This window comes from Haliotis rufescens, unplaced genomic scaffold (genome assembly GCF_023055435.1).
Source record: "Haliotis rufescens isolate VD_foot unplaced genomic scaffold, xgHalRufe1.0.p SCAF_19, whole genome shotgun sequence".
NCBI lineage: Eukaryota > Metazoa > Mollusca > Gastropoda > Lepetellida > Haliotidae > Haliotis > Haliotis rufescens.
The window spans coordinates 2,069,982-2,087,746 of record NW_025963879.1 but is presented as its reverse complement, the minus strand read 5'-3'; the positions used below and the strand labels follow the sequence as shown (position 1 = coordinate 2,087,746).

General features: G+C 40.1%; 2 protein-coding genes across 3 annotated transcripts in view; one reads left to right on the top strand and one right to left on the bottom strand.

Annotated features, from left to right (window-relative positions):
- Window positions 1-1,063: 1,063 nt before the first annotated feature.
- LOC124113032 (Bardet-Biedl syndrome 10 protein homolog) lies at window positions 1,064-5,489 on the bottom strand. 2 transcript variants are annotated; one of them, XM_046473275.2, is made up of 2 exons: window positions 5,214-5,489; window positions 1,064-5,044 (listed from the first exon to the last, which is right to left on the bottom strand). In XM_046473275.2, the coding sequence occupies exon 2, from the start codon at window positions 5,007-5,009 to the stop codon at window positions 3,231-3,233; it is 1,779 nt and encodes a 592-aa protein (XP_046329231.2). In that variant the 5' UTR covers window positions 5,010-5,044; window positions 5,214-5,489; the 3' UTR covers window positions 1,064-3,230. The 2 variants fall into 2 exon arrangements, with proteins under 2 accessions (XP_046329231.2, XP_046329230.2); XM_046473274.2 differs by having other exon boundaries at window positions 5,280-5,489.
- A 44-nt stretch (window positions 5,490-5,533) lies between these two features.
- LOC124113031 (tonsoku-like protein) overlaps window positions 5,534-17,765 on the top strand; it is a 30,980-nt gene continuing 18,748 nt past the window's right edge. Inside the window, exons 1-11 of the mRNA XM_046473272.2 lie at window positions 5,534-5,677; window positions 6,203-6,298; window positions 8,707-9,096; window positions 9,693-9,765; window positions 10,440-10,611; window positions 11,430-11,544; window positions 12,361-12,503; window positions 13,578-13,730; window positions 13,978-14,103; window positions 16,001-16,199; window positions 17,255-17,328. Of these exons, the coding sequence (XP_046329228.1) occupies window positions 5,647-5,677; window positions 6,203-6,298; window positions 8,707-9,096; window positions 9,693-9,765; window positions 10,440-10,611; window positions 11,430-11,544; window positions 12,361-12,503; window positions 13,578-13,730; window positions 13,978-14,103; window positions 16,001-16,199; window positions 17,255-17,328 (1,572 nt within the window). The 5' untranslated portion in view covers window positions 5,534-5,646. The remainder of the gene's footprint in view (window positions 5,678-6,202; window positions 6,299-8,706; window positions 9,097-9,692; window positions 9,766-10,439; window positions 10,612-11,429; window positions 11,545-12,360; window positions 12,504-13,577; window positions 13,731-13,977; window positions 14,104-16,000; window positions 16,200-17,254; window positions 17,329-17,765) is intronic.

The following is a 17,765-nucleotide window of genomic DNA, read 5'->3' as shown; positions in this document are numbered from 1 at the left end:
TTGTTTGTTGTTTAACGCCGCATTCAGCAATATTCCAGCTATATGACGGCGTTCTGTAAATAATCGAGTCTGGACCACACAATCCAGTGAATTACACAGCGAGCCTGACAACCCGATCCCGTTAGTCGCCTCTTACGGCAAGCGTGGGTTGCTGAAGACCTATTCTAATCCAAATCTCCACAGGTAGTTAATTTGTCATGTCAAGACAGATTAATTATAGTAATATGAAAGAATTTGGTGGCTCTTAACTTCTTTTGAGTAGTATAGTTCGTATCACATATGTTGGCATCGGGTCGTCAGTTACACTCTATATTCTCTGAGTCTGAAGGTACAGTCATCTGCAGAATGTATGGCAACGCATGGATAATACTAAACAGAGCAACTCTATATTCAAATCGTTCATGTATAGAACATTGTCAAATCTAATTTTACTGGATCAGTCAGGTGATAAAATCATTTTATTCGCTTCGTTAAGTCAGTTGAGCGTATAGGTAGGTACACGTCTCCTTAACTGAATACGTCTTCCACGATATAGGTGTGTGGGTTGCGCTGCTTTGAGCAATATTCCATCCATATGAAGGGGACCTCGCTAGTTGTGGGGATTCGAACACGCACGACAAGACTTAGCTTCGCAATATCCATCGGGCTACCCTACCGCTCCTATGTGTACATGAGGAAAACGTATTTCACAACTGATAACGTCAGATAGACTTGTGTCCACGGTCTCGCGGTTTCTACTGCTTTCAGGGACGGATCCAGAAGGCGCCAGCTAAACTATTATTAATTTTAATTTACCATCTAAATCAACATGTTATAATGGTAGGGGACCGCCTCCGTGGTCTAGTGTTAGAGCGTCCGCCCGGAGAGCGGAAGGTCCGGGGTTCGATCCCCGGCCGCGTCATACCAAAAGACGTTAAAAGATGGTACTTGTTGTTACCCTGTCTGGCGCTCGGCATTAAGGGGCTAAAACAAGAACTGGTCGGCTCGGAGTCAGTATACTGTGTTTGAGTGGGATATTCATGTTAAACTGCGGCATGGTATCTCAGTGAGCTAGCACTATAAATCGGCATCAGTCCGGACTAGTACAAGCAGCCACACAAACAAACACACGTACATGCACGTCGCTATGTAAGTGCAATAATCTTGGACGCGACGTTAAACCCCATTTCACCTCACCTATAATGGTAGGACTTCCAGAACCCCACACCCACTGGTAAATAGCGTGTTCGGATGGCAGAGCAGAATGTAGTATTACCACTTAACATTGCTTGGGACCTCTTCTAACCCGGAATCCCCACGAGGTTCAACATGGCGTGGATGCATACAGGATACGTGTGGGAAATAGCCAAAGTGTCAAAAGTAATGCATGCAGTTCTCAGACGTCTCCCACTTTGATGTGTGAGTTTGACATCCCGCCTCCGTGGTCTAGTGGTAGGGCGTCTGCCCGGAGAGCGGAGGATCGGGGGGTCGATCCTAGGTCGCGTCATACCAAAAGACGTTAAAAGATGGTACTTGTTGTTACCCTGTCTGGCGCTCGGCTTTAAGCGGCTAAAACAAGGACCAGTCGGCTCGGAGTCGGTATACTGTGTCTTAATTGGAGTATTCATGTTAAACTGCGGCATGTTAAACTCTCGGTGGGCTAGCACTATAAAATCGACACACACACGCGACGTAAAACCCTATTTCACCTCACCCTGACATCCCCAACAGCTAGTACATGCATTGTGACCATCCGATCCTCATTGTGTCGGCCCTTAAGACAAGCAAGTTCTCCTATCCCGGATTCCCATAGACAACAGGTATTGAGTCGAAGCAAGGGTCGAAAGTATTTTGAAACAAATTAATCTGTCATATTAACAATGAGGTTATTCATCCTGGACCAGACGAATGTTTCCTGCATATGGCTTTAAGGGAAATCTCCTGAGATAGTTGCTATCTTATTTGTAAGGAAAACGTATCAAAGGGAGCAGTTTTCCACCCAGGAAAAGAATAACCCGGAAGAAAGGCAATATCACCCTGCCCTAACTTATCCGTTATCATTAATGACCAACTCGTGCCATTCATGTTGAAGGTTACGGGAAGATGCGAGTGGTGAGAATGGTTACGGAGGTCCAGTCTTACAAACCACCAAGAGTGATCTCCCTTTGAATAGACCGCACTGTGCAAAATTTCTGAACATGAATCTGTTCTTTGGGCTCCTCAATTAAAAACAATATATATTTTTTTGGTCTTTGTTTGATATACCTGAAAGCATTTCTTACATTTTGTTAACAAATAAACAACATTACAAATAAATTAATGTATCATATGCTGTATTTTAACTTGCATTACTCTTTTACCCACCTCATCATATAATAGCCTAATATCAGCAGGTTTCTTTAGCCAAACTATGGGGATCTGCCCTCGGACAGTGAGTGGGTGAGTTGGGTTGGGTATTACAGTGCTTTTTGGCAACGTTACACCAATATCATGGAATGCCACTCAAACAATGTTGACTGGTTGCATGTGTGCTAGCCATAAAAATTGGGAATATTGGCCAGAAATATCAGCAATGTTACAATTCCTGTACTTATTACAACAAGACGTTCTTTTTAAATTGTTTTTCAATGCTGTGTCTTGGGTTGAAAGATCAAATTTGCAATGACTTTTAAATAAAATATTTTTATTTGACTTTATCTAATAGATATTGCATTTATTAGCCTGCCCGTTGTATGAAGTGTCAAATGGCCTGCTCTTTGTGAATATGTTTGGTGCAAATTATTGTGAACTCTATGGCTGGCAGAATTGTTGAAAGGCAACACCATATTGTTGTATGAAGTTAAGGATAGATTGAGTGAATGAGTTGGGTTTAACCCGCTTTTAACAGTATAAAAGTTATATCGCGGCATGTCAGCTTAATGTGGGAGGAAAGCCCAAAGTGATGCAGGTCTCAGACGTTTACCCTTTCTGTGAAACCCACGACGGGTATGGTGCGGACAAACCTAGAAACATAATAAGGGTGAACCGGGATTCGAATAAGTGAATAAGATGTATATAACACACCACTTTGGAGAATATTTAAGTTATGCCACATTTCATGTATGTCTTAAACATTTATCATTTGGTGAAACCATGAGCACCTGCTTATGGTGCTGAAAAACCAATGATCTAAATGGTTCATACACTTATATTCACTGTTTCTTGGACTCCAGACATAGATGAGTCCGTATTCTCCAAGCAATGTGTCAAGTCTACATGTCATCATCAGAATGCATCTCAAGTGCTTCTAGTTTCTGGACACTAACAATATCATCGATCCTCAGCAGCTGCTGCAGGAGCTGCACCACAGAGGTCAAGGTCAAAACTTTGGAGGCAAGTGGTTCCAGTATTCCAGCATCTACAGGACTACAGATCCTCCCCTTTCTATCCAGCCCAGCAACCCCTCCCTCTGCCACTGTTGCCAGAAACTGCTGCATCTTCTCCAGGTAGTCCTTACCTTCGGTACCTAGATTCGGGGATAAATGCTTGTGAAGGTGTCTAGGTACAGAGAGCAGGCTGTCATGTAGGACCCGACTCCCATGGCCGGTCTTGCCATCAGTGAAATTGTTGGACAGATTCTTCAACATGCATGCCACCCTCATCTCAAAGAACCCACCTCCTCCAATAACACAGAACTCACCACTGTCTGAAGGTGTGGTGAGACCTTTGGTCCTTTCTTGACAACTAATCTCACCATGGAAATCATCTCTATTGGGAGTCATTTGAAAGGCAAAGCACATTTCAACAGACTTGTATGACTTGTACACAGCAGTCCTGAGCTGATCAACCAGTCCATCTGTTGGTGCGGCTATGACAATTGTTCTTGGCAGTATGAATCTCATTGTCTTTGAAAACTGCAGATGAACTAAACGTTGACTTCCTAACACAATCCTGTCACAATGAGACAGCTGACCAGTCTGATTACTGTCAACTGGACTAGAGATGCTCGTGGCAGCCTGCAGTCCAGTGATCCTTTCAATGAAGTGAATATCCTCCTGCTCGACACAGCTGATGACACTGATACCCAAATCCCTACATAAAGACCTTGCAAACTGAGGGACAGTCTCTGAACACAGTATCAAAGATACATCCTTCTGTTTGAGACCAGTCAAGTATTTGGTTGTCATGGTTACTCTGTGAGACAGGGCAGTGTAAGCCGTTTCCTCATCCTTCAGATGAACAACTTCATCTGGGTTTTCATGTGGATTTCCTTCCACAGAGCAAAACAACATGAGAAACTTGATGTCTCCTTTCTCACCAAGCTGGGGGTGTTTCACTGAAAAATCTTGCCTGAGCAGAAATCCTGGCAGAACTGATGAAGTTTCACACAGTTGTTTGGAAAGTTTAAAATGGAGGAGATCAAAGTTATCAATCATAAATGTTACTCTTCTTTTTAAAACACCAACTGGAATGTCTGTCAATATATCAGATTCACTTACTCCCAAAGAGCTTACAACTAACCCTACGAAAACATGTCTTGTATGTTTAGACAAATGGCTTTCCAAGCATGTGTTTATGACTGATCTTAAATTGATCAGTGGCAATTTACCTCCAGCATTCACAACAACAGAATTCTGGGATAATTCTCTCCAAATTTTTGGTAAAACATCATGTTCAATTCTTGTCAGCTGCCGTGCAGTCACATAACTGAGCTGATCAAGTGACGACCCAATGTTATCTGTAGACGGAGAGCAGGCAAGAGTTTTATCCAAGCCTGTTAACGCTTGTGACAGATACAGGGTGAATGTCTTGGTGCCGTCGTGAGTCATGAGGTGGTGTTTCTGTATGGCTTTCACTACCACTGTAGCAATTGGGTGGCCCAGATGAAGACCTTGAAGTATGCACATCCCATCTGACGTAACCAGGACCATGCCTGTTGATGTGCACAGAAGGGTCTGCTGACAATCTGGACCATAGGATCTGCCCACCATCGACGAGATAGTCCTGATGATATCGCTTTTCATTTTGATGTATAAATTATTTGTCGACATACTTCAGCTTTTAATTGGTAATATTCACCAATCATCTGTAAGAGATGAGAAATAATCAGTGTGAATGTTACAAATATGGAATATTACGAACAACCATATTACTATATATATGCTGCACTAACTCATGTAACAAATGTTCCATGAATAAAACAATCTTATACATTAGAAAATAGTACATGAAATATGTGTGGACTTGAAACATACTTGAATCATGCTGCAACATGAACTTTCTGGTCAGCTTAAAAACGTCCTGTATTCAATCATAATCACCTTCCAAACTGCACATCATTGCTGTCATTTTAGTCACGTGTGGAGGTACTGCATATTGTTCATTATATTGTATAGACTTCTGACAATTATTGCTATGGACATAACGGCTACACCATTACGGGATCAACGTGCTTATCTAGCTCCAAATTAATGTGGAAACAATTTGTTGAATGAGACACAATGAGAAACGGACACTTGCAACTGGAAGGGAGATAACTCTAAAGCAAATGCGCTTGAGCATAGAAAATCGCCGGGAAAATTAAATGGCGGAAAGTTTATTTTGAAGAAGGAAATAGTGCCAAATATCATCAATCAGGCAAATGCCGAGACTTGTGTTATTAATTTAGCAAGCGAATTTCGGAATGAGATGGATCCAGAAGATGAAAGAGAACTAGAAAGTTTGTAACCAGCTCGCTGTCAAGCGATCTTTGTTATTATCTAAATGTAAACCCTCCAATTTTCGCGCACATACGACTGAACGTCATCGACAAGGTTATTTGTTGAGATTTAACGTAGATTGCATTAACCTGGAGTATTGCACTGTATTTGACATTACTGACGCATTTTGTCGTTGCATCCTAAGCAAACTAACCTAATCAACCAAGCCTTTGGCTAAGATGATACAGATACGACGAGGTCGTAGGTTAGTCAGAAAAGATCGATGGAAAGTTGAAAACATATAAACCTGAAATTCTATTCACCCTCAGGATATCTTTAACATTAGTGACAATTTTCATCAACACATCGACACCAGTAATTATGGGACAAGATTATTGAACGCTCATTTCAACATTCCTATCTGACATTCTTACAATGACAAAAGATGTCTAATAGTAGATTAATTTCACGAGAATTCATTTGGCCTTTTGCCATATATGCCTAATAATGGTGAATATATACAGTTGTTGTTTTGTTTCTTTCAGAATTAAAAAGAGAGAAAAGGAAAGCAGAGAAAAAAGACAACCTGAAAGAAGTGTCACAGATACATAATTGTATTGGAGAACTACTGTCAAAATATGGTTTGTATCATCAAATGCAAATAGTTAGATCAGAATCGTTACTGGCTAGTGACTAGTTATCACCGAGGACCAATTATGGTCAACTCCCCATTATAGCACACACGTGATCGCATCTCATTTTACTTTTGCTTGTTTTCATTAGAAGAGAGAAATATCTATCCGAAGTGGGGAACAAAACAGGCTCTTGTGAGGAAATATTTGAAAAACAACAACAATCATAATCACCTTGCTCAAACAACTTTAGAAAAGACATGTGGGTGGTGTCGCATGACTAATTCAAGCAAAAATATTATTAAAACAACATGATGATGCACTTTCAATTCTGTCATTTCTTCCCGAAAATATAATTCTTAAACCTATTTGAGCTATAATTAAAAAAACACATACTGTATTCAACGTAATAAGCACCCCGCTCTAATAAGTGCCAACTGCGATATTTGCTAATAAATTGGCTAGTGAACAATGCCAATTAGCACCCCTTCCGATTATTGAATGTACACAAGACTTATTTATTCGTGTATAATAAGTGTGTTATATGCATCCTTATTATGAGAAATTAAATTCTGGAAAAATATATCTGTCGTATATAAACATTTCAGGCTGTCAGTTTGCAGACGACAAATTGATAATATCATTTCTTAGTTATTTTATGAAATTCTTTTAAAAATTGAGTGCGATACCCAAGATACTAAAAATTGTAATTTGTACAACTGAAGCGGTGCGCATTATCACGTGGCACATGCTGTAAAGACAATGGCAACAACTGGAACAGTAAGTCGATGGGAAAGTTCTATTTCCACTGTTTTGATTCCCTATCATAGCGTTATATCAGAAATCCACTGAATCTTATTTCACGGAGAGGAGTAAATGCTCATAGTTTCACCAAAAATAAAATTATTGGTAAAGTCAACTTTGTACACGGAATATATCAGAAACAACATGAAAAACATGGTGATAATTAGTTGGTGACCAGTACTCATATTTAATATGTATTGAAAGAACAAGAAATAGAAGTGTGTAAGGAATCCTGGGTCAGTGATCCCTGATGAAAGTAAATCACCATTTCTTACAAATGTGGGTTCCATGAGTCTGTTTCTGAAAGCAGGTCCTTTGGTTTCCAAGGTAATGGGTTACTTGATGCATAAATATTCCAATCTGTTAAATCTGGACCAGACACTCCAGTGACTGATATAGTGAGCAATGTTCTATGCCTTTGCAGTTTTTTGTCACTGAGCCTCACCACCTGATGCATTAAGTTGCCTCTTGCGACAAGCATAGGTTGCTAGTGACAAACTCTAGCCCGAAATCTCCACAGGTTCCCAATTTAGTTGCCTTTTACAACTAGCAATGGAGTGTTGGGGACACATTCTACCCCATGTTTCTGTAAGGGAAATCATGCTGTCCACTTCATCATGTTTATGCACTTTGAACAACTAACTGATGGAACCCACCATACAAAACCATTCAAGATTACTGACTTTCACTCAAGTCATGTAGTCATTTGTTACCTATGAAACTCCAACATGTACAAGTGTACTTGAAATTCAGTGAGAGAAACAGGTTTATACATTCTTTGAGTTAGATAGACCACCTCCGTGGTCCTTTGGAAGAACGGCTGCCCAGAGTGGAAATTCGGGGGTTCAATGCCCGGCTGTGCCATAACAATACAATAAAACTGGTACTTGTTGTTACCCTGCCTGGCACTCAGCATTAAGGGATTAAAACAAGAACTGGTAGGCTAGGAGTTAGTATACTGTGTCTGAGTGGGGTATTTATGTTAAACTGCGGCATGGTAACTACGTGGGCTAGCCCTATAAAGTCGGCATTAGTCCTGACTAGTACAAGCATCTCACACACAAACACACGTGCATGCATGTGGCTATATAAGTGCAATAATCTTCAAAGTTAAACCCCATTTCTCAGTGGTATGACAGGCCTAAACTACTCCCTGTCAAACCAGCTAGTATTGAAGAATGCATACCAGTGTCATGGTATGACACAACAGAGAAATCATACAGTAGGAATGTTGTGATTTTATGTTTTTTGTTTGTTGTTGAACGCCGCATTTCAGCAATATTCCAGGCATGCTTGCCGTAAAAGGTGACTATGCTTGCCGTAAGAGGCAACTAACGGGATCAGGTGGTCAGGCTCCCTGACTTGGTTGATGCATGTCATCGTATCCCAATGGCGTAGATCGATGCTCATGATATCAGTCACTGGATTGTGTGGTCCAGACTTGATTATTTACAGACTGCCATCATACAGCTGGAATATTGATGTGTGTGGCATTAAACAAACAACTTAACCCCACCTCAAGTTATCAAAGGTGAAAGTATCTTGCAAATAGATTTCATTGAATAAACTTGCTGACTGAAACAGTTGCTGTACCATGATTCCTTATTTTCCAGAAAGGTTCGAGGAGGCTATCAAGGAACATGAAGCTGAGAGGGCAATCAGTGAAGCTCTGCAAGATGCCATTGGTGAGGCTGTTGCATGTCGCAAGATCGGAGAGTGTTATTGTGCTCTTGAACAGTATCCAAAGGCTCTCAAACTTCAAGAGCGTCATCTCTCCCTGGCCAAATCATGTGACAGTGCAATAGAGGAGCAGCGAGCATGGGCCACCATTGGCCGAACTTACCTTTTTCAGTCTGAGACATCAAAGGGGCGTGGTGCAGTTGATGCATCAAAAAATGCTGAAAGTGCATTTCAGAAGTCTTTGGAAGTTTGTGAGAGGTTGAAGAATTCTGTAAAGAATGAAGAATTGATGGAAATGAAGGCCAGGCTCTACCTCAACCTTGGTTAGCAAACAAACCCTGCTTTTTTTACTGCTTCAAACTTATACATGTAAAACATTGTTTATCTCAGTTAAGGGTTTAATGCTCTACATGTCCTCTCTGTCTTCAAGTACCTTCAGGGGCGGTCGGGTAGCCTAGTGGTTAAAGCGTTCGTTCGTCACGCCGAAGACCCGGGTTCGATTCCCGACATGGGTACAATGTGTGAAGCCCATTTCTGGTGTCCCCCGCCGTGATATTGCTGGAATATTGCTAAAAGCGGCGTAAAACCATACTCACTCACTCACTCACTCACTCCCTCCCTCAAGTACCTTCATCTACAGAATGTGTGTATCCATTTTGAAGAAAGGTGTGGCACTGTATTTCTATACTGCCATCAATCGGCTGCTTAAAAAATACTACATATAATATTATGAATAATATATAATGAACTAAAAAAGGAAAAGAAAGTCTTTGTTAATCATCATGCTAATGGCTTTTGAAAATTTTGTGTGGGGAGGTGGGATGTTTTGTCATTGTTTGAAAGATTTTGCCGCGTGCTGGTAATTTGTTAAGATTTTTTGTGTTAAATAGAAAGTGTTACTTGAAGGTTGTTTTTGCAGGCCTGGTATATGACGGTCGGGGCAATGTTCGACAGAGTGCTGAGTTTATGAAGAGAGCCATCACAATTGCTCAGTGAGTGTAGTGGTAATCCTTGCTGTAGAATCAATCTGGTGAAGTGAACAAGTGTCATTGATTGGAAAGTTTATATCGATATAGAGATTAATAACAAATTAGTTATTCTGTATGAGTATACATAAAAAAATTCCAATCTAGACATGCATTGAATCAAGTTAATGCTAAATATGAACTAGGCTGATTCATTAAATGTTTTTAGTTGAATTGTCTGCCTTCTTATTGTCCATCTTAACCATGGTTATCTTAATAAATGTAAATGTTTCTGTATAAATATTCATGAAAGTATATCGATACAGCATTCACATTAAAAGTTTAATGATAATGCGATCGATATAAAGACCTCACTTGTGAAGTGTTATGTTCTTACATTGTCACCATTAGGGGAAAAATCTCTTGAGCTTGTCCTGTTTCTCAGAACTGGTAATTCATAAGCAATTACATTGTACATGTTGTATATGTATTGGTTTTTAACAGTATGCTGTTTCTGTTCTTTATGTGAAAAATCCCTTTGTTTGTTCTACGCCTCTGAAAAACGATAATGTATTCAGTTTTAACAATGTTTATCTGTTTATGTGAATAAGAGAATTGATAGAGAAGTTGAAGGAAAATTACTTAGCTTTAGAAACAGTTCATTCCACCTCTTACCACTGTTGTGTGGAATGTTTTTGTAGGAAGTACCGTCTCCAGAGTGACGTGTATCGCTGCCAGTTCTCCCTGGCGGGGATGTACCAGCGGAGGGAGAACTGGAGCCAGGCGCTGCGGTCCCTGGAGGAGGCACAGCAGTGTGCCAGCAAGTTGAAGGACAAGCTGCTGGAAAGTGAAGTCCTTGTCAATAAGGCACAGGTATGCTTTCATTACCACCCCACAACACTCACACTCCACAGACAGTCATTCGCATTGATTAGGATATTGTTTTCCTTCATGCACATTAATAGTAAGGTTGTTGGTTGGTTGGCTTGTTGTTTTACGCCGCACTCAGCAATATTCCAGCTATATGACGGCAGTCTGTAAATAATCAAGTCTGGACATCGATCCACGCAATTGGGATACGATGACATGCATCAACGAAGTTAGCAAGCCTGACCACCAGATCCCGTTAGTTGCCTCTTACGACAAGCATAGTCACCTCTTACAGCAAGCAGGGGTTGCCGAAGACATATTCTACCCCGGATCTTCACAGGTCAGTAAGGTAATATGATGGTGTGGAGGTTATGACAGAAGTGATGTTCAGAGGTGGAGATAATATATCTGTGGTAATAAAGAATGATGCTTGTTTGTTTGTTGTTCAATGCCGCACTCAGCAATATTCCAGCTATGTGATGGCAGTCTGTAAGTAATCGAGTCTGGACAAGACAATCCAGTGATTGACATCATGAGCATCGATCTACACAATTGAGATACGATAACATGCATCAACCAAGTCAGGAAGGCTGACCACTTGATCCCATTTGTTGCCTCTTACAACAAACATGGGTATTCCTTGCTACTCATCACCTTAAAAGGGCTCCTTTGAGAAGTAGCAGGGATGATCGTGAAAGTGCTGAAGGGGCTTTGGTAGTCTATAGCTGGATGTCTCCGTTTGGTTTCCATTTCAGAAGATTGTCTGCTATTGATTCAGAAATATGTTGATAGAATTGTACATACTTACTGTACTGTTTCAGGTATTGGTACGAATTGGAGATTATTCCATGGGCAAGCACTGTCTGAAAAAAGCTTACAAGCTTGGATCTGCAACAGTGACAGATCAGACAAGGATCCTAAAAATGTTTAAATCTGGTAATTGTAGTTCTGAAATCTTGGTAAATTCCTACTGGTCGTTTAAATGAATCTCCTTCACAACAGCTCCTCCACTCTATTGATAAGGTCAACAAGGCAATGGTAACCAAGTTTTACTTTGAAGACTTAACAGTGGAATTTCACTTTGTGTGTGTTCATTGAAGTTTGAACGATATTAGAGTCAGAACCAAAGTGTATAGATATTGGAGCTTGTGATACAAGGACATTTCTCATCTAGTCTTGTGAAAACATCTCCCTGTGGTGTTCATACACTTTGTAAGATTTACCTCAGTATGTTTTTGCAATTTTGGAGGTAGAAAATGGTGGGCACAATTTGAGTAAATCCTTTACACAGATTTATACAGTAATCACGTCCATGATCCTTGTAATGTTTATGCCTCAATAAAGTGAAAACAATAAGTTAATTCTTATAAATAAATATGTCAATGATAATAACTGCACAGACTGTTTATTTTTACATTAACAAACAAAAAGCTATAGACAATAAAAAATAAGTGACATCGTTCAGCGCAATAATGCAACACAGGCCCTGCCCATTACCAGCCAATCAGGAAACGGTAGTCCATTAGTTGGCATGGCCTAAATTGTTTTTTGGTTTGTGGAAAAATAAACGCAAAGAATTTTGCTTGGTCATCAAATGCCACAGAATAACTTGCAATTTATGATTATGCAAATGTACTTGTACATTTTGTGATTTTGAGCATTCAAGCTGCAATTAAGATCCTTCTGACAAGAAAAATAACACCACAATCATGGATGTGTGTCTGATGATGAAGCACCTTCTCTGTTGTGCAGCCAGCAAAATGGAGGAGTGTACAGATGAACTGCAGAAAGAGGATGCTAGTCTGCAGCAACAGTTCAAGCTGTATGAGATGTTGGGTGATGCTGCAGCCGATGCTGCCAACTTCAAACAGGCCATTGATTTCTACCTGCAAATGGTCAGTAAACCATCAGTGACACATCGCTTGTTTTAGTCTAAGAGAGAAAACATTCATGGTTCTCAATCCTGCCTGGGCCACAAGATTAGAGCATTCTATTTGTGTTTATATTTACCAAAGTTTAAGTAAAGTTGCACATGATGCTTGAAAGATGTGCATTTGAGGAAGGTCTTTAGTGCCATCAGTATGTTTCTATACTCGATTTGTCAATCTTTGTTGAAGTTTAATTGTCCCCCGCCATGAAGTGGGGCGTCGGATATAGGAACGAAGTTTGTCCGTCCATCCGTCTGTCCGCTTCTCAAAGGGGATGAATTTTCTCAAAAACTATTTAAGTTAGAGAAATGAAATTATACACACTGATATTGCTGGTCATGATCTTAAGTGAGTTCAGGAAATCATTTTTACAGAGTTAAGGCCCTTTCTCTGTGCTTTTCAACTTTGTGCATACTGCGTGAAATGGGGACATGTTTTCTCAGAAACTACTGACGCTACATGAAAGAAAGTTTGCATGTTTATATAAGAGATACTTGTCAAAACTGAGTTGGTCCTGTAAATTATTTTTTCCTGAGTTACTACATGTTTTATGATTTTGAGCACACACAGTTATGGCCCTTGATCCATGTTATTTTACAAAATACATAGTGTCTGCAGTGGGGACAAGTTTTCTCAGAATGTGCTGAAGTTAGCTCATCTAAGAGATACTTATCAAGACTGAGTTCAAGAATTGGTGACATTCTAGAGAAGGGGCCTTTTGTGTGTAATAATTTCACATTTAATCTTAAAGGTATGAAGTGACCCTAGAGCCTATCTCTTAAGGCTTTATAGGACTCTTTGTTATAGTTTATATTCACTACTATATGAACAAACAATATTTTCATGTGCACCATGGCGGGTGATAGTGATAATGCTGTTTTCTTGTTTCCTATGGTTTTATTTCATGCAAAATGAAGATAGCTTTATCCAGCACATTTTTACAAGTTCCACACAAATGTTTGTATAATGTCAGTAATATATTTCCATTGCCATGGCTCCAATACCCTGCTGTGTAACCTATGGTTTCCTTTGTCTGTGCAGCTGTCTTGTGGAGACCAGCTACAGATCAGTAAGAAGGAGAGGATTCCGATCTATGTGTCCCTGGCACAGACTTTTGTTGATAACAAGCAGTTCACTGAAGCTGTAGAGTATTACAAGAAGGAACTGGCTTGTCGAACTGATGACTCGGAACAGGTACAGTCTTGTAACAGCCTCCACGTCTTATCTGATGCTGTAACATCTTAAAACATTATCCGATATACTTCTGATTGTTGTTGTGAAATACGTCTTATGTTGTAGCAGCGGTAACTGTATCTCACCCTATAATTGATTTTGATGTTGACTTGTTCCTTTTCTTGTACTGTACATTTCTATTGTACTATATTCTTCACAGGGAGCTCAACACTGGGACTGTTTTCTAACCATGTGTTTGTGTGTCCAGGTTTGTCGTACTTGGCTGAACATTGCGGAGGCAGAAGAGCTGGGAGGGTCCAGCTATGAAAAGATTAGCCAGTGCTACCTCTCAGCTTTTGAGTTTGCCAGGAAAGCTAAAAACAGGAAACTACAGGTTTGTGAAAATATATGGACGTTTTGATTTGCAATCTTGGAATATTACTTCGTCACTGGAACAGTGAGTCTATCATGTGAATGGGAAGTTGGATAAAGCAGTTATTTATACATTGGCATTCACATGAAGACAGCCATAACATTGTTTCTCACACATCTGTGGGATCACCTCTGTGGTCTAGTGGTAGAGCGGAAGATCGGGTCCCCGGTCAGGTCATACCAAAAAGATGTTAAAAGATGGTACTTGTTGTTACCTTGTCTGGCACTCGGCATTAAGAGGCAAAAACAACTTGTACAACTGTTCTTGGAATTCAGTGAGTGAAACAGGTTTCTACGTTCTTCAAATTAGTTAGACTGCCTCTGTGGTCCTGTAGCACCACATCTGCTCGGAGAGTGGACTGTCGGGGGTTTGATTGGCACGGCTCCAATGGCCGAAAGCTATGAACACACAATGCTATTTAGAAAGTGGTCAAATGTAACAAATGGTATATATGGGATAACACTTTCTTGGTAAAGTACATATTCTCATACTTTTTTGGGCTGAGTCCCATTCGGCCATGGGAGCTGTGCCAATTTACACTTGTCAGAGGGGTACACAAAGTATGTGATCTAGACTACCAGTTGTCAGACTTTCATTTTTGCGGATGCCTCGGTGGCTGATTGGGTTAGATCACTGACTTTGTGTGCTGGTGAATGGGTGCCTCACTCTTGCGGTGTGGGTTCGAATCCCGGATGGGACGCAACACAAAAAAGTACGAGAATATGTACTTTACCAAGAAAGTGTTATCCCAAATCTATCATCCAAAACTGGCTCCCACTGGAGCTGCAATGAAATTGCATCACAATGCTTTGCAGACCATAGTGACTTCATTGGTTACCATGACGACTTCACATTGGTTACCATGACGTCACAATCAAATGACATCACTAATGGCTCTGCTACTGAAGCTGTTAGCAGTACTTTTTACACTTAAGACACTGCTAATTAATGTCTACAAACTGAAAAAGTTGGAAGAATGATGTTGGATGATAAATGAAACCTTACCCTCATGTTTTTTATATCAAATATATCAACACTCGTTGATAAAAGTGGAAAAAACTCATGTCTGTCATTCACCATTTGTCTTACAACTCGTTATTTGAAAATGTATCTACTCGCTGTCGCCAGTTATAGATACTTTTTGAAACAACTCGTAAGATAGATGGTATATGACCGATACATGTGTAGTCATCTCTGTTTCTTTAATGTTGCACCTGATCTGATTGTGATCTTAACTTATTACTTTCCTGCTATAACAGTGTGCAATTTGTGTCTTTTCTTTGGATGTTCATAACACACAGTGAAAACAGGATATCCAAGCACGGGAATTTTTTCCTGTCTAATCAAACATCAGTTCAATGCAAGAGGAAGCATAAGGGCAGATAACTCTGTTAGTGGTGTCATGCTTTTGGGGTCCATTCAAGCCAGCTGTTTTCACTCTTTTGTTTTGGATGTTGAAGATAAGAAGCAAATTGCACACTGTCATAGCAGGCCAAGTATACTTTATCTGGAAGACTCATATTCCTGTGAGCAAAGTGTTGTGATCCCACTGTTAAACATTATGATTACGATTACCCAATTGAAAAAACTGGTGTTGAGGATGGTCCTATCCTTTTCATAGCAAAAGCACATTTGGTGTCTGAGTTTTCATTTATTGTCTTGCAGCATTAATAAACCAATAATGCATGAGCAACTCTCTATGAAACCACCATTATAGCCAACCCTTCAGCACATACAGGCATGGGTACCTACTTTGCTCTGGAATCCACAGAAATTGTTTGCCTTAATTGCTATGGAGGCATGAATGCAATGGGTAGTTTCAGTAATGTGTGTGTCTCACCTGAATGTATGGTGTCAGATCCAGGTGTTGAAGTCCCTGGTTGAAGTGCAGAAGATCTTCAAACAGAAGACTCATCAACAGCAGACTGAAGACAAACTCCTCAAGCTGAGGAACAAATATGGCATCTCCTCAGAGGATGAACTGTCTGACTCCGAGCTAGACACCCAGCACTCAGAGGAGGATGGAAACCTCAGCATCGCTGAGTTGACAGAATCAGGTCAGGGATTTGAAGTTACAGTATCAATATTGATCATTTGAGTTAAGGTGCAGGATACACATAATTAATTACGTTTGTATTTAAAACAAGGTTTTACACTGGCTTCACTATGCAACATGGAAAGTTAGTGGTTTATGTGACACACATTCTTCACCTGATTGTTACACGGTCCGTTCTCAACATAACGTCTGGGACTGGGGCAAAGTTAGGTTCACCAGGGTTAAGGTTGTCTTGGTCACTATGTTCAAACGGTACTCCTAAAGGAAATGTCATGGTTGTAGAATAGGCTGAAAACAATTTAGGACAAGTTTATACAGACAGTGGTGTTGGCAGCTGCATTCTACTTGAATGACAGAAACAAAGCAGAAAGAAAAGGCTTTCATGTGGGATGTGTATGAGGATATTGTGGGGTCCAAGTACGAATTTCTTAGGTTGAAAGTCATCTTGGGAAATGTTTCCCACTTCTGAAACCTTTATATTTATAAAACTTATCCTATCTTACACTATGCATTTCTTCCTTCTTCTTTCGATCCTATGTGGAAATGTGCTTGAACAAAGTTTCCAGCTTCTAAAAAAAACAATTCACCCAAACACATCCCAGCATCACCATGGTTACAACCCAGCTCAGCGTGAGATGGGATAAGTATAATGAATATACAATTTGTTGTAAAATTTACAAGTTTTGTCTTTTCAAATATATTTTCATTTCGATAGTAGTATGTAGTGAGGATTATCCTACTTGTCAGATCGTCCCATGAAGATCCGGGGTGGAATCGGTCTTCAGAAACCCATGCTTGCTGTAATATGCGACTATGCTTGTGGTAAGAGGCGACTAACGGGATTGGGTGGTCAGGCTTGCTGATTTGGTTGATGCATGTCATCTGTCCATATTGTGTGGGTCGATGCTCATGATGTCAATCACTGGATTGTCTGGTCCAGACTTGTTATTTACAAATCACAATCATATAGCTGGAATATTGCTGAATGCAGTGTTAAACATCAAACAATCAAACAAACATGCAAGACACATGGTTGATGCTTTCTTCTAATTCCAGATTGTTCGGATGAAGAGTTGTCTGCCCCTGGCGCTACAGGTTCTGTCAGGAGGAGGGTACAGACAAAACCAAAAGTAACAACTGACTTAGTTCACTAGACATAATGCCTGAGTCACACTGCTTACTTATGGGGATATCCAGTGTTGTGGAGGATCATCCTGTGTATATCAAAACAAGGACCAATTACTGATGTTCATTTCAGCTACCTTACATCAGAGCTCCAGATAAGCTGCGTATCTGCATGAAATACGCATCAGAAATGCAGAAATATGATGCAGTAAAATAAAATCCAAGCGTATCAAATACGCAGCAAACATTACAGATACGCTACAAAAATAAAAATTGTGCTTATCATCAAAATATTGTGAAGTAACCCTGCGTATTCGATAAGCAAATCAGCAACTTATTTTGAAATTATAAACGGGTATTCCGTCAACCTTGCCAAACTGCACGATGACACTTACATCATAATCATTTGCCATCTCACTTTTTTGTGGAAGTATCGTGGTAT